Source organism: Mytilus edulis, chromosome 4, assembly GCF_963676685.1.
Source record: "Mytilus edulis chromosome 4, xbMytEdul2.2, whole genome shotgun sequence".
Lineage (NCBI taxonomy): Eukaryota > Metazoa > Mollusca > Bivalvia > Mytilida > Mytilidae > Mytilus > Mytilus edulis.
In genome coordinates, this window is record NC_092347.1 from 25,689,790 (window position 1) to 25,714,792 (window position 25,003).

The following is a 25,003-nucleotide window of genomic DNA, read 5'->3' on the forward strand; positions in this document are numbered from 1 at the left end:
ACTCTAATTTAAGATCATAATACAATGTTGACAGGTGTACCCCTATTTTGTACATTTTTACCTGTTATTTCTGTGTGTTTTGTTCACATTTTGTTTTTAATATATATAGGAATTTTAAACCACTATTATACAAGTGAGAGGTTTAACTATTAAACCAGGTGTAATCAACCCTTGTCTACATAAGAAAATGTCTGTACCAGGTTAGGAATATGACAGTTGAATTTTTTACTTGTTTGGCTTAATGAATATTTTGATATGAGCGTCACTGATTAGTCTTATGTAGACGAAACGCGCGTCTGGCGTAATAATTTATAATCCTGGTACCTTTGATAACTAATTATCGATTCGTTTGATGTGTCTGAGCTTTTCAACGGATTTTGCAATGAAATATCAAAATTACCAGGTTTATAATTTTAAACGCCACCGCGCGTTTCGTCTACATAAGACTCATCAGATAAAAATATTTAGAAAGCAAAACAAGTGCAATTTAATTAGGGACTTTCTGTTTTGAATATTCATCGGAGTTGAGTTAGATAAACTACAAAATTCAAAATACAAATAACTGAATGACGAATGACACAAAGTAACAACCTAAGAATAATGGACTTTTGATTGCTTAACATTCCAACCTTAGAGTAAATACAGTTTAAAATCTACTTTTAAGCCTATCACACATTTTCACAGAAATATCAATTATATCACCGTTCTGTACTTCCAGAACAATCTTGTGAATAAACCTTCGTTTAGAACGCTCAAATTTACATCTTTAAAATGCCAGGCAAGTTGTGTACATAAATACTCGATGATCTTTATGACCCTAGAAGGGAACTAGTAAGAAGTCCTATCAATGTTTTCAAATATCAAACAACAAATCATTCTTTTTAAACGAAAACAAAGCAAAAATCAAATTGAAGAAATAAATCGTGTACTCCTTTGAAAATACAAATTATTTTTTTTGGCGCGTGGGAAAAACTAAGCATGGATAGCAACAGATAAAAATAAACATTCTTAATCATGTCATGTTGAAGTTCTCAACATATGGTTTTGTAAATCGTGGCATTTTCGACAAACATTTTAACAACTTGCTATTTCTTTAAAACGTGTGTGTTTCTAAATTCACATACATTAACAAGGCAATACAAAAATATCTGAATCTGATTATAGCATTGATTATGTTTTGGTCCACCAAAAAATAGTTATTTAAAAAAGACCTTCCCTATATTACTCCTGCAAAGTTTTAAACGGTCAAGTTGTTGTTTTTTGCTGTTTCTATTTAATGATTTCATAGTTATTCTTGTTTTGTGTCGTGACACAACTGTCTTAGGTAAGGGGTAGAGTTTGCGCCAACAAACTTTCTAAATATGCCTGTCCATAGTCTGTTATCAGTGTTTGTCGTTTGTTGCTGTATATCATAAAATTGAGAATGGAAATGGGGAATATGTCAAAGAGACAACCCGACAAATGAGCAGACAACAGCAAAAATCGTTTTGTTTTTCGTTTATATTTTTTACATAAATCAGGCCGTTAGTTTTCTTGTTTGACTGTTTACGTTTTTCATTACAGGGCCTTTTCAAGCTGACTATGCGTTATGGGTTTAACTCTTTGTTGTTGACCTATAGTTGGTACTTTCGGTTATTTGGTCTCTTGGAAAGATGTCTCATTGGATATCATACTACATTTTCTTTTTTCCATCAGTAGTTTCACCATGTACACAGAAACGATAAATCAACAGTTTTTCAAATGGTTCAATGAGGAAATATATTGCAACATAACAGCATAACAATATGTACGTCAATCAATCGACAGAGGTGTACTATTCCAATTCTATTGAATATTTAGAAAAAAAGATAGACCAGAGAAGAATTACATCTGGCGATATGGTAACTATTCTCGCAGAAAGTTGCCGGTATAATCTATTAAATATTTTTTTCTTAAATTGTCTTATATCAAGTCAGGACTATCACAATTGTTTCCAATAAGTTCGTTTCAATGTATGTTAACGGTTTTTTGTTAACTTCAGTGTTCGGTTGTTCGTTTGTTTACCTCTTATAGTTGGTGTGTTTCCCTCGGTTCTTGTTTGTATTCCGTATATAATGGGTTCTGAATAAAACAAAACATTGTTTAACGGTGAATTGAAAATGTAAAGGTTACCAATCGACCTCCAGACGGGTTCTCTACAAAATGTATAAGCAAAATTCTAAATCCAATTCTACAATTCATGGTCCTTATACATATTCTAGGGATATTTTATGAAAATGTGACAACTTTATTTCCTTTCTTGGAGTTAAAAATCGAAAACTTGAGAAAAAGCTAATGCTGGTTGAGGCATGAGTAATGTGGCTGTCACTTCATCAACCTTTAAACCATAGAATGATTTAAACTACTAGTATAATATCCTATGTTTCCCAAGTGCATTCTAATTCCTTTCTATCAACTGAGGCACACACTTATAAGTAATCAGAAAAATCAGACATTTTGGCCAACACGGTCTGTTAAAAAAAAATCCGAAAAAACAATGACGACAAATTTTACAGCCAAAAATTTGTATTTTTGCTCGTTTTATGAAACGTAATCGTTCTGAAACCCAGCAGATGACTATGGTCAATATTGATACCAGGATAATTTTATTATGAAGCATAACAAAAACAGAACAAATATACAATTTTCTGATTGAAACAATTTTCAAATGTAACTCTCGTGCTAGCTTTATTCAACATCAAAATTGTAAAGTTTCTTTTTGTTTTCACAAGTTTCTCCAGACGCATTGTACATTGACATGTATTCTATCGCCTTAGTGTCATCAGTCATTGACATGTATTCTGTCGCCTTTGCGTCATCAATTACGGTCATGTATTCTGCCGCCTTTGTTTCAACAATCGCCTTGTTTGAACTTTTTTCCGGACTATCTGGCATCGACATGTACCCAGGGTTGTCAAGGTTAATAACTGCAGGTTTCATTGCCATGTATTTCATTGCATTCGGGTCAATTAACGCCTGATATCCACAGTCGTCTCCATTTTTAGCCAGTCCTTGGTATATGTCCTCCAATTTCATAGTTTTATGTCCATTAAGCTTGACAGATTCCTTTCGAATAGAACTCTTCTTCATGGAGGTTTTATGTTTCATCGATTTAGTAGTTTCTTTTTTCGCTATTTTGGATTCGTCTTTCCCCTTTTTGTCAAATGGGATTTCTTCATATTGGTTTTCAGAACCATCCAATGCTGTCTTCCCTGACCAAAATTTGTCTTTGTCTAAACGATCATCCATCTCCGCCCTTCGTCGCTTTCGACCCTTGATGTAAGCAACAACCAAAACGATTATTAAAATCTGTAGTATAAAGAAGACGCCGATGCCACTTCCAATAATGATATATAGACGGGCTGATGTTTCTTCTTTTGAGACGCCATGACCTTCAAAACACATTATCAATAAATTAGTGTTATGATTTTTAGTAACGTTTCCTGAAAGCAGTTCTTTTATATAAGTACTATTTACAAATGTGTTTCATTCAAGTACGGACAATTAATGAACTAAACAGCGACAAACTTGAAAAATGTTTAATCTTGGGTTTTTTTTATATACAAAGCCCTTTCTTTTCTATTTCTGCAGGTGATTGAGGTTCGGTGATTAGTGAATTTTTTTCAGAAGCCTCCATTTTATGTTGATCGTTATGTTTACATGGCATTTATGGTAGACACAAAGTTTAACTCATAACAACAGTGTTTTTATTTGAACTTTACTAAAAATGTGTAATTGTTGTTTGGCATCGTCTTTTGCTAGAAGAATATAAACGTGATTCATTGATTCTTGTTATGTGGTTTTCAAAATTCTTCAAGCCTAAACAACAAAGATGACTTATTTTAGATTCATTTTAACGTAACTAACGATATTTGAGTGATCATAAACTGATTTTGTTATCTAGTGTTGATTGGATTGCATACACAACGGTTATTTTGTCAAATAGGGACAGCCATAGCATACAGAAATATTTTAACAATGTAGACAACGATAAATAACAAATGCAAAATGCAAAAATGATTATCAGACTAATTATCTGACATTGCATCATTATACTTAGTATATATCATAAATTATCCTGAATGTTTGTATTATGTCAACAAGCTATTAATAAACTGGCGAAGTCTATATACAACTTATTTTACCACATCAACAAAAACTAATGCGTTTTTGAAAAGAAGATCACCTTATCTAATGACAAGATTTTCAGAAGACATGCACGTGTTACCTTGTCCTTGCAAAGAAGATAGCCTTACCTGATAACAAGACTTTCAGAAGACGTGTACCTGTTGTCCATGAAGTCAAAATTACTTTACCTGGTGACAAGACTTCGTGAAGATATGTACCTTTTTCCTTATCCTTTAATACAAGATAACCTTACCTAATAACAAGACTTCCAGAAGTCATGTAGTTGTTTCCATGACCGCAAAGACAAGATAACCTTACCTAATGACAAGATAACCTTACCTGATGACAAGATTACCTTACTTGACGACAAGATTACCTTACCTGATGACACGATTACCTTACCTAATGACAAGATTACCTTACCTGGTGACAAGATTACCTTACCTAATGACAACACAAGATAACCTTACCTAATGACAAGATTACCTTACCTGATGACAAGATTACCTTACCTAATGACAAGATTACCTTACCTGATGACAAGATAACATTACCTGACGACAAGATTACCTTACTTTGCGACAAGATTACCTTACCTGATGACAAGATTACCTTACCTAATGACAAGATAACCTTACCTGATGACAAGATTACCTCACCTAATGACAAGATTACCTTACCTAATGACAAGATTACCTTACCTGATGACAAGAGAACCTTACATGATGACAAGATTACATTACCTCATGACAAGATAACCTTACCTTGATGACAAGATTACCTTTCCTGCTGACAAGACTCCCAAAAGTAATGCACTTGCTTCCATGACACTAAAGACAAGATAACCATACCTGATGACAAGGCTTCCTGGAGACAAGCACCTGTTGCCTTGTCACATATTGAATTTGTTGGACAATTGCATGTAGAGTTACAGCCATCACCAAAATAACCATCATCGCAATCTGGAAGAGTAAATATCATATCAAACAAAAACCTTAATGTATCATTTACATACCTCTTCTAGATAAGAAATCAAAAAAATATGCTTCTTACCTAATTGACAACATTTGCCTCGGAAACCAGCGTTGCAGACACATTTTTCCTCAAATAATCCATTATTTTCACATACAGCATTACATAATCTTTTCTGTACTAATGTTTGACAACAATTATTTCCTGTACGTGTTTGATTGCCTCCTCCACAACGATGGGTACATGTTCCCCAAGGTGACCATATGCAATGACTACAGTCATCAGAGATAGCAGAACAAATGAATGTAAAGAACAGCACGAAATACATTTCTGTCGATAAATGAACTGCAACAAATGTTTCGCGTTTACACAATGGCATTGTCAATGTTGGAATAATGTTGTATTTTGTTAATTTATTCATTTATTCTAAACATTTCCTCATCGGATTTCCTCTGCTTTTGATTTGGACTATTGACTATTATTGTTTTAAAGCATTTTAAGTACACTTGAGTTAAAAAAAGTATTAATGATTCTCTTATAACGGAAAACTACATTAACCTATATAAATTACCCAGGAACAATTTGATAATAATATTTGGTCAACCCAAGCACTTTGTACCCGATATATCAGATTCACAGGCATTCATGGTAGGGAACCCTGGCATGGACCCCTTCCACTTAATAGCTTCTGTTATAAAGGTATTTCATTGAGATTTCTTTATATTTAATGCACATACAAAACTGTGTACCTCCATACATTCAAAATAGTTTAGTGCTACACATTATTCTTATATCTCAGCCATCAAAAACATGCATTTAGGCAGCAACCATTTGATTTTCTGGGGGGGGGGGGGGGGGGGGGGGGGGGGGGCTATGGGTTTTTTTGGAAAAAAAGTTTGTTTCCAGTTTTTGGAGAAAAAAATAATTTGTTTTTGATTCTGAGAAAAAAAAATGTTTGTTTCACGCTCAGCTGCCACTATATATGTAATGCTAAAATTGAAAGAAAAAAACTGTTTTCGACTTGTCGTGAAAAAAATAGATTGTTTTTCGCCGCAGGCGAAAAAAAAAAATTTGTCCAGAAAAAAAAACCATAGCCCCCCCCCCCCCCCCCCCCCCCAGAAAATCAAATGGTTGCTGCCTTATCAAATTAAATCATTTCCTAAACAGACAGGCAAATACATCAGTTATAAACTGACAAGGCAATTCTATCATTTTGTCGTTTGGGGCTCTTGTTCCTATATTAATGTGTTATGGGTTACTATGAAGCCTATATAGTAGACGACGCTGACACAGCCAGAGCACATCGCTCAAGATCTGTTCCTTTTGGACTTCATGCGATTCTCTCATGCAGTTGCTTTATCTTGGTTTGTATCTGTAGTATTCTTAAGGGAATTAAGAGATTTTATGTTATGAAATCATCGTTGCACTTTATTTACTGCTTCTGCATATTTAATTTCAGTGACATTAGAAAAGACTGTCCAATCATTATCCGCCAATACAGTTACTGTATTGGACTTTCCTTAGCGACCTTCAGATGCTCATGCAACCCTATTTTAAGTGGTCTTTGCTGGTTAGTTCAATTATTCCAATAACAAATTTCCAAATATTTTTTTCTATACACTTTAGACTTACTGGTGTCGCAACATCTTCCTGACCACCCAGGTTTGCATTGACATGTCTCGTTATATACACCGCCGTTGAAGCAATCGATATTACATGGTCCCTTACTAACTATTTCACTAAGATTGACATTGCCTCTGCATGTTTCTCTGGTACATGTATGGAAGTCTATTATCTCTGGACAGCAGACCTCCCTGTATCTTATCCTCATACCTCCCCCACACTGCTGGTCACAACTTCCCCACGATCCCCAGTATCGAAGATCACATGTTTGACATTCACGTCCGTCTATAAAAGACATAAATAAAGGCAACAGTGGTATACCGCTGTTCGAAAGTAATAAATTGATTGGGACAAAACCAAGTACGGGTTAAAAACTAAAAGCGAGGGAAACACATCAATTATATGAGGAAAACAACGAAACCACAGAAACACTGAAGTGTACAAAAAACCCAACGACAATGAACACACACACAGAAACAAACTATAAGATAACAACTGTCATTTTCCTGACTTGGTACCGTACATTTTAGGACAAAACGGTGGGTTGAACCTGGTTTTGTGGCTAGCCAAACCTCGCACATTGATGGTGATATTAAATATAACACTAAAATGACACCATTTTATGACAGGAATACAATACAAATAAATGCAAGAACATTCATGACAAAGAAATACACAAATAAACAAAACAATAGTACATTTCGACATGCTAACTACAGAATAATAACAAGCACGTAAAACAACATAGGACAGCACACTAAACACAAAAACCACGAACTGTCTTTCACACGACTGGGTCAACGCCACAAAATTGACGTCACATGTAAATTTCTAAAAATTTTGATACTGTCAGTCTGTCCAAGATCAGGGTTGTGTTCAACATCGTAGCAGCTAAACAATGCTACGTAGTGCTACGTAGATTGATGACTATTGAACGTGTAGCTAGCCTAGCTGCTATCAATATCTACGTAAAAGCTAGGCTAGCTACAAGTTCAATAGTCATACATCTACGTAGCCTTATGTAGCCGCTACGATATTAAACCCAACCCTGGTTTCTAACTTCATCATTTGATGTATTTTACAACAAATTCAAGATTATTAATATAGAATTGTGTTAGTAATTAGATAATTAATTGTTTTATCTAGCTATGTCGGCATTTCTTTCTAAATCAAACTAAAACAAATAAATAGTGTACATATTGTTGCTTTAAACTAAAATCTTAGAAATGAACTGGGTGATTAATTATCTTTACTTTTACATACGAATAGAAAATTAAAAAAAAAAAGTAGAATTACAACTAAAAACGATAAGACATTTAACAATTTCCGATCAGAATTACAAACATAACATCATAACTAAATACATGAATGTTGGATAACAAATACCGTGACATGTCTTATAGCAATGCGAATAGTCACTCAGGAAAATGTATTTTGCATAGTATCATACTACTGAGATTCTCACGGTTTTATGAGGAGAAAAAAATTATAAATCTAAGGCATTTTTATTATTTTAGTTGATACTGGGGATCTTATGGAAGTTATGACCAGTAGTGTTTCGGATGTACGTGGTTTAAGATACAAGGAGGACTGTTGTCCAGAGATAGTATACTACCAAAGTACTCAGGAATAGATTACCTTTGCTGTTTTTGGAAAAACTTTTAAGAATTGTTTGTCCTCAATGCTCTTTAACTTCGTACTTTATTTGGCAGTTTAAACTTTTTTTATTCGAGCGTCTCTGATGAGTCTTATGTAGACGAAACGCGCGACTGGTGCAAATGATGACAATATTTCAATTTTGGTATCTTTGATGAGTGTATGTTAATGTGTAACAGTAAATTTGGTCCGGTAGGAAAATTAGTCCGCCGGACATTTTTCCCTAGGTAATCAAGTCCATGGCCATAATTTTACTAGGAAAATAAGTCCTAGGACAAATTCTCCTAGGAAAATAAGTCCATAGCTAGTAAAATAAGTCTGGCATTTATTTTCCTAGGAAAATTTGTCCTAATACATGTTTTTCTAGTAAAATTATGATCATGGACTTGTTTACCTAGAAAAAAATGTCTGTGAGCAAATTACATTCTGGAAGCAAAAGAAAATGAACACTTTTTACCGGATAAATGGATAAATACAGTGCAACAGATTGACTATGAAAAAATACAACTTTTAACAAAATGCATTTTAATTATCAGTTGCAAATTTATATACATATATATGTTTATTTGAAGTCAGAAAATACATGTAGATGTTTTATCGGTATTCATAAATACTGGAATCACGTCTTTTTCTTTTCCTTTCTTTTCGTGATTTCCTTTCTACTTGACGTTCAGCTTCGGATTCTGAATTTATACTGGATTGTGACAAATTAAAATTACTTGCAACTGCATTATCATCTGTTGTTTCATCATTTTCCTCCATGAATTTGTTCTGGGTTAGAAACACACTGTCATCTTTATCCTCCCCTCCGGCATCTTCACAATCCACATCCTCCTCATCCTGTTCTGTACTGTTACCAGTCTGGTCATCACCAGTCTGGTTATCCTGTTCATCATCTCCGGTGTTATCATTATTTTCGCTTTCTGGATTACTTATCCACAGTTTAAAATTCTTCTGGTTGTGAGGACCGACTGTCTTGGACTGTTCATTGTTCCAAAGAACAAAATTCCCTTTGCCTTTGTACTGTATTATTTTGTATGGACCAATATATTTTCTCTGTTCTATAGTAGCCATACCAGCTTTCCTACGAAAATTTTTCAGCAGAACATATTGACCGATTTCATATGATTTAGTGTCAACATTATGCCGTCTGTCATATGCCTCCTTCTGCCTTTTTTGAGCTTTATCTACATTTTGTTTTAATTTTTCACCGACCTCTTGACGAACAACTTCCAGATTTGATATAATATTCTCAGCACTATTTTCTACAGCTTCATCACCTACATTTTCCACATAATTATCTAATGTCTCATTAGGCAGTACTGCCTGTCTCAAATACATGACGTAAAATGGTGTGAATTTGGTTGAATGATGGTAGGATGTTCTGTAATTAAACAGACATTTTTCAATATGTTGATCCCAATCTTGTGAGTTATCTAAAATTGTCTTGTTAATCATTCCCTTCAAGGTCTGGTTAAACTTTTCCACCATTCCGTTAGCTTGTGGGTGGTACGGAGAGGTGGTAATGTGCTTAATTTTTAGTGTATCACAAATATATGTTATTAATTTGCTATTAAATTCTCCACCTTGGTCAGATACAATTTCTCTCATGACCCCAAACCTGCAAATTGTACTATATAACTTGCTTCCAACTTCAGCTGTGGATTTTGAATATATAGGGAAAGCTTCAGGCCATTTTGATGTATAGTCTACACAGGTTAATACATACCTACAAAAGTAAGAAAAAATCAATAAAAACATATTTGAAGGAAACTTATATGTTTAAGTATATAAAGTATATAGCTATACTTAGCCACAGGTAATGTTGCATCAAAAATAAGAAATTATTTTAAGTCTACCGAATCAAGCACTCATAGTTCGTCATTCCCATGTTGGTCGAACATCGAGCAAAAATAAAAAAGATGCAGTATGATTGCCAATAATACAACTCTACAAGAGACCAAAATATCACAGAAATTAACAACTATAGGTCTCCTTACGGCCCTTAACAATGAGAAAAAGGCCATATCGTATGGAACGCCACGACTGCCTTATGTTAATAATCAGCATTATACGCAGTGTTCACAGCATTATATGAAGTGATCATAGCATTATATGTAGTGCTCACAACATTATATGAAGTGTTCACAGCATTATATGCAGTGCTCACAGCATTATATGCAGTGTTCACAACATTATATGAAGTGCTCACAACATTATATTAAGTGCTCACAACATTATATTAAGTGCTCACAACATTATATTAAGTGCTCACAACATTATATTAAGTGTTCACAACATTATACGTTTTTTGTTGTATGATGAGATTGATGTATGATGAGATTTATGAATGATGAGATCATTCGGTAAACTTCGTTTTTTAGCGGAAATTACCGAATCCATAATTGGTAAATTACGGTAAATTAATGCCCAGCAAACAAATTTAAACAGTTATTATTATATATGTGATCATTTAGGCAGTATACAATATTTAAAACGGATTGAAATAAGTAAATTAAGAAGTATGATCAATTTAACCCAAGTTTATTCCACACCAGGGCATTTTAAACTTATTTTGAGGATTAGTTTCACCATATTCACAACTTAATATGTATATATATTTACTAGAACACATCCGTGATATCGCGGGTCTGTGACTGAATTAAAGAATATAACTATGCGTAAGCCTTATTTTAGTATTGGTATTGTCATCTGATAAAGTCATGCCGATTATAAGATGAAGTTCTCTCTGCTTTTAACATCTTTCTGTTTGAACCCGTCGACCTGGAACTTGTCAATTTAATATTGGTATTATTGATTTTGTTTGGAAAACAAAAGTCTCTGGAAAGGAGTATTTTTTAATCAACAGTTTTGTCCTTTATGAGTTATGAATAAAATTGAATCTTTGATTCGCTGTTTTACGTCTAACAAATTGAAAACTGTACATGCTGTACCTATACGCCTTATTTTAAGTCCAGATTTTTATTATTCGTATTGTCATCTTAGAAAGTCATACTAATTAAAGTACTACAATCGGGAACAATGTGACAATGATTGAATTAAGTAGTTTCAACCCTGTGATTACGACCCGTGTATATAGCAAAATCTTAAATACAGCGTTTCGTGGTACTCCTGTCAGATGCGGAACATACAGATAATGTAATAGTAACAGGTGAATATATTATTGGTATCGATTCGACCCGGAACTTCTTAATTATTGGCAATATTAATTATGTGGAAAACAAAAGGGTCTGGAGTGATGTTATTTTTAATCAACAGCATGGTACTATATTAGTTATATATACTCTCAGATCAGTACTCATAGTGTCTTTTTATTGTTGGGATATACAAGTACCCGCCCACATGCACGTTCACTCTATTTTCTTGTTAGATCATATGTATTTATATTTGTACCCATCTAATGAGTTAATATAAAAAAGAAGATGTGGTATGATTGCCAATGAGACAACTATCCACAAAATACCAAAATGACACAAACATTAACAACTATAGGTCACTGTACGGCCTTCAACAATGAGCAAAGCCCATACCGCATAGTCAGCTATAAAAGGCCCCGATACGACCATGTAAAACAATTCAAACGAGAAAACTAACACGCCTTTTACAACTGATTTTCATAGTTCGTTCTTATGTTGTTCTGTTACGCCACTGTCCCAGGTTAGAGGGAGGATACCAACATCCCGCTAACATGTTAAAACCCGACACAATTTGCATATATGTGGCCGTCCCAAGTCAGGAGGAGCCTTTATTTCAGTGGTTGTCGTTTGTTAATTAATGTGTTATATACATGTTAGTTTTTCGATCGTTTGTTTGACTATCCGGTATGGGCTTTCCTCATTGTTGAAGGTCGTACTGTGGCCGTTTAGCTGTTTAAAATTTCTGTGATGTCATTTTGTCTCTCAGTGTGGAAAGTTGTTTCATTGGCAAGCATACCACTTTTATATATATACATGTATGTACCGTGCAAACTGACGAACAAACGTAGTAAACGTTTTATTCTTCCCCACAAACTCAATTTTCATAAAAGATGATAACTTTAAATGAAAATGTTAAACAGGGTCTTGAAAGGGTAAATTTTTCTATGAAAGTTTAAATTTCTATATAAGACTGCTGATCATATTTAGAAGACAATCTTAGTACTTGCCGTGCTAAAAAGCTTGTAAAAAAATGGAATAATTAATGTAAAGTTATGTTTAACACCTACAGTGAAATGCTTTAAACTGCATTTTCCATATCTGTTAGATACTTATTCATGTAAAAATGCCAAATTCTGAAAATCGATGCCAAAAATGACTCTATCATGACATATATAAGCTAGCGTAATATGGCACCTATGTGTTATAGAAAGCTGACTGTTTTATTTAAAAGGTAATTAAGCTTTTTAAAACTGAGTACGGACTATAAAGTGGCACCTTGCTAAATTTCTTCAGTAGGAAATGAACTCGAGAATATATCATACAAATTTTCCTAAGATATTTCATTAAATAAACTTTTTATTATTTAACTTACATTTTGCCATTCGTATTTCTTACGACGAACAGAACTACTTCAATCATTCACCTCTCAGTTTCATCTTTTCCTTACTTATTTCAATCAGTTTTAAATATTGTATGCTACCTTATGATAACATGATTTTAATAACTTTTTAAATTTGTTTGCTGGGCATTACCGTAATTTACCAATTATGGATTCGGTAATTTCCGCTAAAAAACGAAGTTTACCGAATGATCTCATCATTCATAAATCTCATCATACATCAATCTCATCATACAACAAAAAACGTATAATGTTGTGAACACTTAATATAATGTTGTGAGCACTTAATATAATGTTGTGAGCACTTAATATAATGTTGTGAGCACTTAATATAATGTTGTGAGCACTTCATATAATGTTGTGAACACTGCATATAATGCTGTGAGCACTGCATATAATGCTGTGATCACTTCATATAATGTTGTGAGCACTACATATAATGCTGTGATCACTTCATATAATGCTGTGAACACTGCGTATAATGCTGATTATTAACATAAGGCAGTCGTGGCGTTCCATAATATCGCATAGTAAGCTATAATAGGCCCCATGCACAATGAAAAATATAATGGAATTTAAAAGAGAAAAATACTAACAATAATGCCTCTCACAGTACAAGGGTGCCCCATCCGCAATATTATTATCTATGTTCTTTGGACCGTGACAATTGGGTAAAATCTCTAATTTGGAATCAAAATAAGAAAGATCATAAGATAGGTAACATGTATTTTAGTTTCAACTTGATTGGACTTCAACATCATCAATAACTACCTCGACCAAAAAATTGCACCAGAAAAGGGACAAACAAACGGACGATCGAACGGACGCAAATACCAGAAAACTTAATGGGGATTTGATTGTTTAATAAAGAATTCATATTTTGTCAGGAGGAGACGATGTTGACCCTCCAGGACTTCCCCTATATTTCTTTTTATTTGTTTAATTGACCAATGCATTAATATGTATATGGTTGCGGTTGGGTATCCCTAGCGTTTAAAAATTTGTAAAAAGAAGGGGATGGGGAGTCTCTTGAACTTTAAAAAAAAATCTATATTTTTCTATAGAAAACCCCTACCTTCTTGAGTCCCCTCAACATACATGAAAGTAAACCCCAATACACAAAGGAAAGATTAATAGCTCCCAAACACATTACAGTTTAATATTTTCTGAAACCCAAAGTAAATCTAAGAAGGTTTGGGAGAGCCTTTCTTCATGTTCGTCTTTAAAACGACAAAAAAAGAAGAAAAAGAGGAAGAATAATTCAGTAATAACAATATGAACATCAAAGACAACCAAACTTCTGATTTAATTCTAAAGAATAATTACGTTTCAAACCGTTTGCGAAACGAGAAAGTCTTTTACAAGGATTATAAATTATTTATTTTGTGATCAATTTCAAAGAGTACACTTTAAAGTCTTATGTTCTTGAATTTCTTTCATGTACTAATGTATGTACTAGGACTTCTCTTGAACTGAATTTTAATGTGGGTATTGTTATGCGTTTACTTTTCTACATTGGCCAGAGGTATAGGGGGAGGGTTGAGATCTCACAAACATGTTTAACCCCGCCGCATTTTTGCGCCTGTCCCAAGTCAAGAGCCTCTGGCCTTTGTTAGTCTTGTATTATTTTAATTTTAGTTTCTTGTGTACAATTTGGAAATTAGTATGGCGTTCATTATCACTTAACTGGTATATATTTGTTTAGGGGCCAGCTGAAGGACGCCTCCGGGTGCGGGAATTTCTCGCTACATTGAAGACCTGTTGGTGACCTTCTGCTGTTGTTTTTTTTACGGTTGGGTTGTTGTCTCTTTGACACAATCCCCATTTCCATTCTTAATTTTATGTACTTTGGCGGAGAGGTTTTGGAATAAGTGGCAAATGTCCTCAGTGTTTTTCCATACGATACAAGGCAAAATAGTTTTCCCATTACACCTATTTATCTTTTAACATAAAACTTTATATCTCATAAAAGGTCATCTGACAAAATTTAAGCAAATTATTTATTTTCTATATTTGATTTAAGACTCAAATTAATAATACCAATTCAAATATAAGGTAAATGTTCAAGTCAGCCCAATCCCGCCATATTTCATAAATTTTTATCTCGAAAAGGTGCTTCATGACCTATAAATATTATTTAGCTTATTTTGATCTATAACTAATGATCTTCCAGCTTAAAGTATCAATTTTGAATTCCTGATTTACTTAATTTAACCTTAGGTCTCCTAAGTACATCCTTAATTTAACAATGTAGTTAGATTAGGTATTTTGTGCACCTTTCTAAAATTGGTCCTTATTGAGGTCCAACGTATAATAAATGAAACTTATTTATATTGTTAACATGTATTGTCGAAATGCGCATCTGGTGCAAGAAAATTGGTACCGTTAATTTTTTTGAACATTGTTTTATAATTATAGATATTGAATCTATCAATGTATTTATAATATTCAAGATATTGGACCATAGTCACATGTAGAGGTTTAATTCCAAAATAATAATTTATTTTTCTACGTTTATTTTGTGTCTTAAAGAGTCAATATGTACCATAGAAAAACATGAGTGTGAATTTTTTTTTTGGACGGGTTAATCAATAATGAAAATGAGATAGTCCCATAATAATTCAAATTTAGCAACCAGTTGGGTTCAAATGCGTACGTAATCAGACCTTAAGTTTTTTTATACACAACATTTTACGATAAATACACAATTTTTTTAATATTAATAATAACTTACCGATAACCATTGGCTGATAATGGTTTTTTCTTAGAGTTGAGAAACGGCCCAATAAGGTCAATTCCTATTTTCTCCCAAACTCTTTCTGGTACTGGTACTGGTGTCATTTCTGATACAGATGTCTTTGTTTTCTTGTTGTTCCTTTGACACTCCTCACAGCACTTTAAATAATCTCCGACATCCTTAGTTATTGTATTCCAGAAATACCTACAAAAATTATACCATTTATAGTAAATAAAACTTCCATTATGAACAAGATGAATAACTATAATATAGTGAGGTATTGGATGCATATTATCCAGTGGCAAATATTTCATGCATATACTTGTATCCATAATAACAACAAATTGATAACGAATAAACTATGAACGTCTTGTAATAGAGATCAACTATAAATGATTGATTGTTGGTTGCTTAATGTCCAGTGGCAAATATTGCATGCATGTTCTGGACGAGAGACCAACTAGGATGAAGGTCATATAAATTCGTTAGTGAATCAACAAAATGAGGACGTGATCGTGGTTATTTTAATATTGATTATCTATTTATCTATCCATAGATTCTATTTGTTGGCTCTAGCGTTGTATTCAAGATAATAATGTGATTTTGATTTTGAAAAATGTTGTTTGATTGCTGCATCAATAACGTTAATAAGTCTAATTGAATATTTTGGCAGACAACATATTTTGCAAGATGTACAATAATTATTTTCTATTCAATTACAGCTGATTTCCTAATGCTTGCAATGTAAAACTTTGGTTGGCTTGCTTGCTTTGTTAATATAATTGTTTATACAAGCTTTGTAAATAAGATTGACTCATATAGGCATAATTTAACCTGTATATATCATATTTGAATTTCATTGGGTGTTATCATAATGATTGTACAATATACAAAGCAAGCAAGGTAACCAAAGTTTTGTTCTACATGCATTAGGAAATTAGCTGTAATCGTAAAATATACTGATACATATTATTTATTCTTACCTTTCTTTCACTTTATGGTATGTTTTGTCACGTCCTAAGTGTGAACCACAATCTACATGGCATAACCTCAATACAGATTTTAATCTTTCTTTGGTAACAACTTGCTTCTTTCTACTGTCTTTGGTGTAATATAAATTGTCATGGCTTCCTAACAAAAAGTTCTTTGATTTTCTTCTTAAAATCCGTTTTTCACTATCATTTTTACCATCAACGTACTTGTTCTCTTTGAGGTACATAAAGATGTCATCGAATTCATCTTGTTCCATTTTGTTGAATGATTTACTTTGAAACAAGTGTATTATTTATATTGAACTTGTTAAAAGAGTTCACATAATTTTTGAAATTTTCTTGTATGAGTTCATTATCATGCAATGTGAAGGGTACTAAGTGAGCTTCAGTTCTATATAAAACTATAATAGAATCATGACTGGTGATTTAAATATTGATTATCTTAAAAACAAAAATCTCTACTAGAAACAATGTTATGATGAAAACTATTGAATAAACAACCCCATCTTAGTTAAGAATTGAAAGTTTTGATAATATTTTCCAATTAACATAAAGAAAGTGGACCAAATTTCCTAGGAAAATTAGTCTTAGGAAATATTTTATTTTAAATCTAAATACATAACTCTTTAACAATATCAAAACAACACTTAAAAATAACAAACATGGACGTTTCTACCTAGGAATAATAAGAACATGGACATGATTTCCTAGAAATATTAGTCTGGGGAAATTTTTTTTTCTTCATAATATCAATACACAATTCTAAAACAATATTAAAACAAGACAAGCCATGTTAATTAACCTTTAAACATAATTATTATGGGTGTCTTTATCGAGGAATAATAATGACATTAACATGATTTCCTAGGAAAATTAGTCTGGGGATATAACTTTAAAAAATATTAATACATAACTCTAAAACAATATTAAAACCATTTATGTAAATAAACCTTTGAAATTAAATGATATGGATGTTTTTATCTAGGAATAATTATAACATGGACATGATTTCCTAGGAAAATTTGTCTGGGTACATATTTTTTTCATATAATATTACATAACTCTTTAACAAAATCAAACATGAAAGGTACTGGAAAAAGTTAGTTTGGTTAAAAATAAGTTTTAAACCTTAATTAAAATTATAAAATCATGGACATGATTTCCTAGGAAAATTTGTCTGGGTACATATTTTTTTCATATAATATTACATAACTCTTTAACAAAATCAAACATGAAAGGTACTGGAAAAAGTTAGTTTGGTTAAAAATAAGTTTTAAACCTTAATTAAAATTATAAAATCATGGACATGATTTCCTAGGAAAATTTGTCTGGGTACGTATTTTTTTCATATATTATTACATAACTCTTTAACAAAATCAAACATGAAAGGTACTGGAAAAAGTTAGTTTGGTTAAAATTAAGTTTTAAACCTTAATTAAAATTATAAAAATCATGAACATTTTGCCCTATTAATATTAATAACACGGACATGATTTCCTAGGAAAGTTAGTCTGGTTACTTACATTTTATCAACATGGACATTTTTACCTAGGATTATTAATGACATGGACCTATATTCCTAGGTAAATTAGTCTGGGGACAAAATTTACTAACATCAGACTATATTTACTAGTAAAATTTGTAACCATGGACATTTTATACTAGGAATTTGGGTCCGCCCGGACATATTTTACAAGGACAAATTTATCGCTTACAAATGTACCAGAATAACATGCAGAGGCAATGTCAATCTTTGTGACATAGTTGGGAAAGGACCATGTTATATCGGTTTCGTATATAACCAGAGATGGTAATGCAAACCTGGGTGGTCGAGAAGATGTTGTGAGACCAGTAAGTCTTTTAAAGATATATAAAAATAATAATATTTAGACATTTGTCATTGGAACAATTAACTTTACTATCTAAATAGTTCTTTAAAAACAATTACAATTAAATTGATAAGTGTCACTTATTGTTTATTTAATTGCATGTGAAACATATTAAGTTTGATTGTTCTGCTCCTTGTGGGCACTTTGGTTGGCAATAAATTAGTTGTTTGTTTTGTTATAACACTTGAATTGATTTTGAATTGTTTCGAGAATTGGTTTCCTGGTGTCCTTATATCTATTTAAGACAATCCGTGGTTCCGATGTAAACTTTTATATGGAAAATCACAAATGCATAACCAATCCATATTATTTTGGGCCAAATTTTAATCAAAATGTATTTAGTTCGAAGAAAAAGCTGCATAGTTTCATTAGGACGTTAAGATTGGAGAAGATTTTGTTGAAATCTAGTCAGTCGTCAGTCGTAATGTTAGATGCAAAAACAAGAAGTATATCTAATTTGAACATATAAAAGTCATGTTTGCAAAGGGGTATCAAAAAATCTTTGAGAGAAAAAAGACAGAAAAGAATATATATCTGTGTCATTATCTGAAAGTTGGTATTCAATCAGATTCTCTGTTACGAAAAAAAATATGTTTTTTTTTACTTTTTCTTGAAATATTATGCTGCATGCTTCGATATGAAAAATACTGATATTCTTTCGGACGAAAAATAAAGTTCGGTTTTTTTACATAACCGGCTGAATTTTAGTCAAATGTATGATGATATCGTTTTAAATTTAAATGGTATATTTTAAAGATGTAAATTGTATTATCTGGTTCTGTCCTGACCTTTTATAGCATTTTTAATAGTATTGAACAATGTTGTTTTCTTATGTGTCTCAAATTTATATCTTATCTTATGTACTTGTATGTAATGTCATGAAAGCTCTTTATAGGGCCCTTTAATTTGAAATAAAATATTCTTATTCTTATTCTTATTGTTTTATGTTTTTTTCATTCCGAAATCCCCCTTACCTTTTGTTTTAACAACAGACTCACGTAGGACACATTGTCCAGAGTTCTGGTCACATTTCAATCCCTCTGCGCACTCACAACCCTGGCTACAATTCCCTCCGTGTATTTGGTCTCCACAAGCTGAAAGTAATAATGTTAGAATGTTTGTTTGCTTCTATTTCTAAGGTGTAACTTTCTATTTTTCATGCAGTATTGCATTCTGTTTGTGCCTGTTCCACATCTACGGACTCTATATTGGCAGCTTACGTCGTCTGTCCATTAGAGACATTCTTGTCAATGAAGATGATTTTTTAACCAAAAAAAACTTGCGATATATATTTGTAACTGGGCCTATCAATAAGACAACAGAGTACAGTTGGGACTGTCAACAATAAAATGACATAGAGATTGGTAGTCAATAAATAGTAATAGTCAATGAAACAATGGTATCATATAGCTGAGTAATTTTCTGTTTCACTAAAACCACCTTCCATAGTCTTGACATTTATCTAGACATCAGCTTTAATGACGACTGTTTTTTCTTCCAACCGTGGCGAGTAACAATTGTTTGTTTCACAAATACTAACAGTCTTTTGGTTTGTTTTTATGAGCTTAGCCGGTTATGTAAGCTAAGGAACTTATTGGTGTACACGTGTAGACGTACATGAGAAGAACAGATAAAAAGATTAAGACATAAGATATAATTTGAAGATTGGTCTTTAAAAGGTCCATATAATATGTCATTACAAATGAAAAAAGGACCAATTCATTGGTACATGCTTCACGTTCAAATGCAAATATTTCAAGCATTTCTATGACGAGATATAAAGTTAACGAAAATGCATTATAGGAAAGTTTTGCAGGCACTTGTTTCTATCCATGGAATGACCCACTCTCAACGTATACTCGTAAATACAACTTGATAGTGGGTCTTCCCATGGATAGAAACAAGACTGAAGTGCCTGTGTGCTGTGTGGGAAATTGTGCCTGCCACAGATTGAGGTAGGCTATGTTGGATATGGATATAAAAATCACATTGCAACAATGAACCAACAACCCCCTAAAAGAGTTGTTGTAATGTTTCTTCTATGTACAGGGAGAGTAGAACTCACCCAACACATCGGATTTGACGTCAAAATTTCGACTGTACTTGAAAGTGAATTTATCCAAACAAACTTCTCGGCCAAATTAGAAAGGTTTTATAGTTGTAGGGAAAAGTAACGGATTAACCAACCTTCATTTTCAATTCATGCAACCTTCTGGACAAAAGAACGCGGTTACTGACTTGGGACAGGCACATAATTTGACATGGAAGCTATGACTCTTTATCAGTGAATCAGCAACCTTCCTGGGTTTTATTTCATCTTTATCAGTAAAATAACAAAGGATACCAGAATGAAGTACAATAAAAATTAATGCAGATAGAAATAAATGAGGCCCCTCATGGGGGGGTCCTAGTAATCACATAATCACCATTTTTTTGCCAATATAATCACATAATCATTAAATATTTGCTTATCTTTAGTAATCAAATAATCATAAACTAAAAATACAGTCCTAGGTAATCAAATAATCATGAAATATTTGGCTTAATAATCAAATAATCATTAAAAAAACGGCCAAGTAATCACATAATCAAAAACCCCACGAGGGCCCTCATAAATCAACTCTATAATATCGTCATAACACCAACAGACAACATAAGCAATGGTTAAAGAATGAATGTTTAATATTAACATACCAAAGAATGCCTGCAGTAACCGGGGACAATATCAAATTAGTTATTATTCTACTGATAAAATATGTTAGTTTTCTTACACTTTAATATCAGCAGACATACATCTGAAAGATTTTATATAACAACGCCACCAATTGTGGAAAATAAAACATTTCAATATTCAAAGTAAATGTACACATAATTTTAATATGTTTTATATCTAACTTGACCAAATTATTTGATGTGCAAAGATTTTACTTCAAGAAAATTTTATAAAAATTCAAAAAAGAAAAACTCGTGTGATATATGTAATATAACACTCCAAAATTTTGAAAAATACCAGAAAAAAAACTTATAATGTTGCTGATGCTGTTATCAAAACATTTATGAAATTATTGAAATTGTTTTTGAAGAACTCGATTGACTCTTTACTAAATTAGAAGTTGGAATATGTTTACGCCGTAAAAGTGTGATACAAATCAAACATCCCTTAATATATAATTAGTATTTGTTAACATGAAAAAAAAATTGATTCCATTTTTTCCGGCCGTAAGAAAAAAAAATGTAATTGTTCAGACTGGAGAATTAGATCCACCTACACATTGGTAACTTTTTCCACAAATACCGAACTTCAATAAAGTGAGGGAAATATATATAGCCCTGTCAAGGACGCTCAGGTCAGTATTTGACCAGAATATGGTACAACAAATGCCATCTTTACCCCTTTATACCCGTATTTCAACTATGTTAAGTATAGGCAAAAGGTTGTCTATTTGCCTTATACATATAATTTAAGCGTTGTAATTGTTTTCTGATTTTCAATTGTGACAGAAATAAATCAGGTTAGGTATGACCGGTAAAATGCGTCAAATTATTTGATTGCAATAATGGTCTTATGTAAGGGGAATTCTTATCCCCTCTACTTTATTTTTAAACAAATGAAACATAAGCTGATAATTACTGTAATGTTTAGTGAAATTCAAAATGTATAAAATCTACAAAAGAGGATAAATTCTGTTAATGTGTGGAGAGTTGTCTCGTTGACAATCATACCACATCTTCTTTTTTACATTTAGCAGACCAATCATACCGTATGTCCCTTGTTTGACATTTACAGAGATATGGAACACAGCAAAAAACTACCACTGAGTTGAAGGACCTTTACTTGGATCAAGCATATACAGGATGTGGCTGGGTTAAATATGTTAGCAAACACCAACCCTCCCTTAACCTGGAACGGTGGTGCAACAGCACAACACAAAAACGAAACTACACAAAAACAATAAACGAAAACATGTATGATAAGCAACAACCAACGGAATAGGCACATATAAGATGTTTCGGGGTTAAACTGTTTTGCTGGTGCTAAGCCCTCCCTGTACAATAAGCTATGACCATCAGTGGAAAAGGGTTTAACTTGTGAAGATAAGCTGCATAGCTTTCGGAAACAGAGTCGAGAAATGTCGGTGATAAGCTGACCCCTAAAGAGAAGTGTCTTATTTAGACTAAATAATGTTTAACACCCAGAATAAAAATATAGACTTTATCGCACACTTTGGTGAAGACTTCTTTAAACGGTTGTTGTTAAACAATTTTTGAAACGTTTATTAGGGGGTATACATTTTGTATAAGCGTTTACATTTCTGTATCAAGATGTATTAGAAGAAATGATGACACTGAACATTTATACAAAGAGTATTCATTATACCAGGTACATTGATAAGTTGAAGTCCTTAAAGGCACTGCTGTAAATAAACATCGTTAACTTTGTATTAACTTTATACCCTTTGATAATTTTTTTTTTTAAAACATTGAATCCTGGAGATTTTAAAGGACTTTTAATGAATAACCAAAATGAAAATAGGGAAAGGCTCTATCCATACTTGGCTATTGTCAGAAACCATCCTGATTCAGAAAAAAATAGCACAGAAGCAGATAATACTTTACGGCTACAGTTTTTAATAACACAAATAATTCGCCCCCTCCTTTTCCTCCGCCTCGAGATGAAGTCGCCGTAGAGCAGCGGATTATAACGACTAAATTATTATTAATTGCTGATGACAAAAAAATTGCCGCATCAATTTTCAAAAAATTGGAATCCAATGGGCACCAATTGTGCGCCGTTATACTCAACTTTTAAAGTGTTGCTGACAAATAATGATGTCGTGTATTTTGTTTTGTTTTTTTCTTCTCCTGAATGTAAGTAAATGTTCCCAGTGATTATAATATTTCATTTTAGTCATTTCTACTTGTTGGAAAAAAAACAAAGAGCCGATTCAACATTAATACAATCATATTTATAAAATCAATGCTTCTCCTCCATTTTACTTCTTCGTTATGCTTGTCAATAATACTTACGAATTCCACAGCATCTGCCTGTCCATCCAGCTCTGCACGTACATCCTTCAATATAAGTTCCTCCATGAAGACAGTGATCATTACAAATAGCCGTCTGGTGTGTGTCATTATATGTCACAGTACCTTTACAAAGACTATCTAGACATGTGTCATATGGAACTTCTGGAGGACAACATACTGACCGCTGCCGAGTAGTGATACCGCCACCACACGATTTTGAACATTCACTCCATTGATGCCAGTCACTTAAACTGCATGTTACACAAGCTCTTGAGAAGGGTAAGCTTGCGAAAAGACATAATAAAATTTTGAATTTCGTCATCGTTAGTTGATCATTTGATAAACTGGGCAAACAACAAGGTTATCCCAATCTTATATTCATGTTGATTTTATCTATTTTCTGAAAAATGAACTTTGTTCAATTGTTTCAATTGTATTCCAACTTCCTTGACTCAAGGTTAGCAAAGTCATTGTTAAAGATACTTAGATATGGTCAAGTGTGTTTGGGAGGTAACAAATTGATACAGTAGTATATACAAGAAGTACATTGGTTACACTATTGACTAGCATTTTTAGTCTGATATAAATATTCCCCAGATGTGTTGTCCTATGTGAAAATGGCCAAGAAGTGTCAGTAATGATACAAGAAAAGTTCTTTGTTCTGATGAAAATCATTCCGATATTAAGAGAAAAAATGGAGTGTTACACTATTTGAATGCTGCATAGTTTTAGTATATCAATTTTTTAAAATCTGTTGTTCTTTTTTTTTTTTTAAATAAAACCGGACTTGTTTCCTACGAAAACTGAAGAAAAGGACAGTTTTCAATCTAATTAAAATATATATATCTGATTTTGTTAACCTTATATGTGCATGTGAGTTAAAGTGGATCTAAATTTGAACCAGATAGATTGGAACGTTTATCAAATTAAACTTTTTACTAGAAAAACTTGAGTTTCATTAAATTCATGACTATACAAATACAAATAGTTGTAATGCTTAAACTGGAGAAAATATTATGTAGGAAATTAACTTTTCAAGGAACTCAGGAGGAAAATATCATTAATTATAGTAAACAAAATAAACTAAATTGTGTCAAGTAAATCAATTTCCCAGGAGAGCCTACATATTATTAAATTTACGCAAGCTGTTAAAATTAAAAATATTATTATTCATTAGTTCATTGAATTTGGTCACTTGATTTGGTTTTTTCCTCAGTAACTGTTTACGATCATATAAAAAAAATATAATGAAGTTTATCTCAAATATCTCCAGAGTAACACAGTAAGGTTTTTCCATTTTCTCTTGCAATATTTCTCATATATATATATATAGTCACTAACTCAGACGTACTTATAAATATAATTATTTTCTGTGACTGTATCTTGCATTAATTTGTAGGATC

General features: G+C 32.5%; 1 protein-coding gene across 2 annotated transcripts; it reads right to left on the reverse strand.

Moving 5' to 3' along the window:
• Window positions 1-2,596: 2,596 nt before the first annotated feature.
• On the reverse strand, window positions 2,597-24,069 carry LOC139519298 (multiple epidermal growth factor-like domains protein 11). 2 transcript variants are annotated; one of them, XM_071311271.1, is made up of 5 exons: window positions 23,601-24,069; window positions 19,547-19,666; window positions 6,751-7,026; window positions 4,998-5,108; window positions 2,597-3,410 (listed from the first exon to the last, which is right to left on the reverse strand). In XM_071311271.1, exons 1-5 carry the CDS (start codon window positions 23,920-23,922, stop codon window positions 2,707-2,709), a joined length of 1,533 nt encoding a protein of 510 aa, XP_071167372.1. In that variant the 5' UTR covers window positions 23,923-24,069; the 3' UTR covers window positions 2,597-2,706. The 2 variants fall into 2 exon arrangements, with proteins under 2 accessions (XP_071167372.1, XP_071167373.1); XM_071311272.1 differs by lacking the exon at window positions 6,751-7,026 and having other exon boundaries at window positions 23,601-24,011.
• Between the last annotated feature and the right edge of the window lie 934 nt (window positions 24,070-25,003).

What these genes read in the sequence shown, in the direction of transcription:
- LOC139519298 (XM_071311271.1), bottom strand. Translation starts at nt 23,922, where the DNA reads ATGACGAAATTCAAAATTTTATTATGTCTTTTCGCAAGCTTACCCTTC. An exon ending in GTCTGTTGTTAAAACAAAAG is followed by an intron (nt 7,027 to 19,546) that starts GTAAGGGGGATT and finishes TGTCTTTTATAG; the next exon opens with ACGGACGTGAATGTCAAACA. An exon ending in AGGAAGATGTTGCGACACCA is followed by an intron (nt 5,109 to 6,750) that starts GTAAGTCTAAAG and finishes TTACTCTTCCAG; the next exon opens with ATTGCGATGATGGTTATTTT.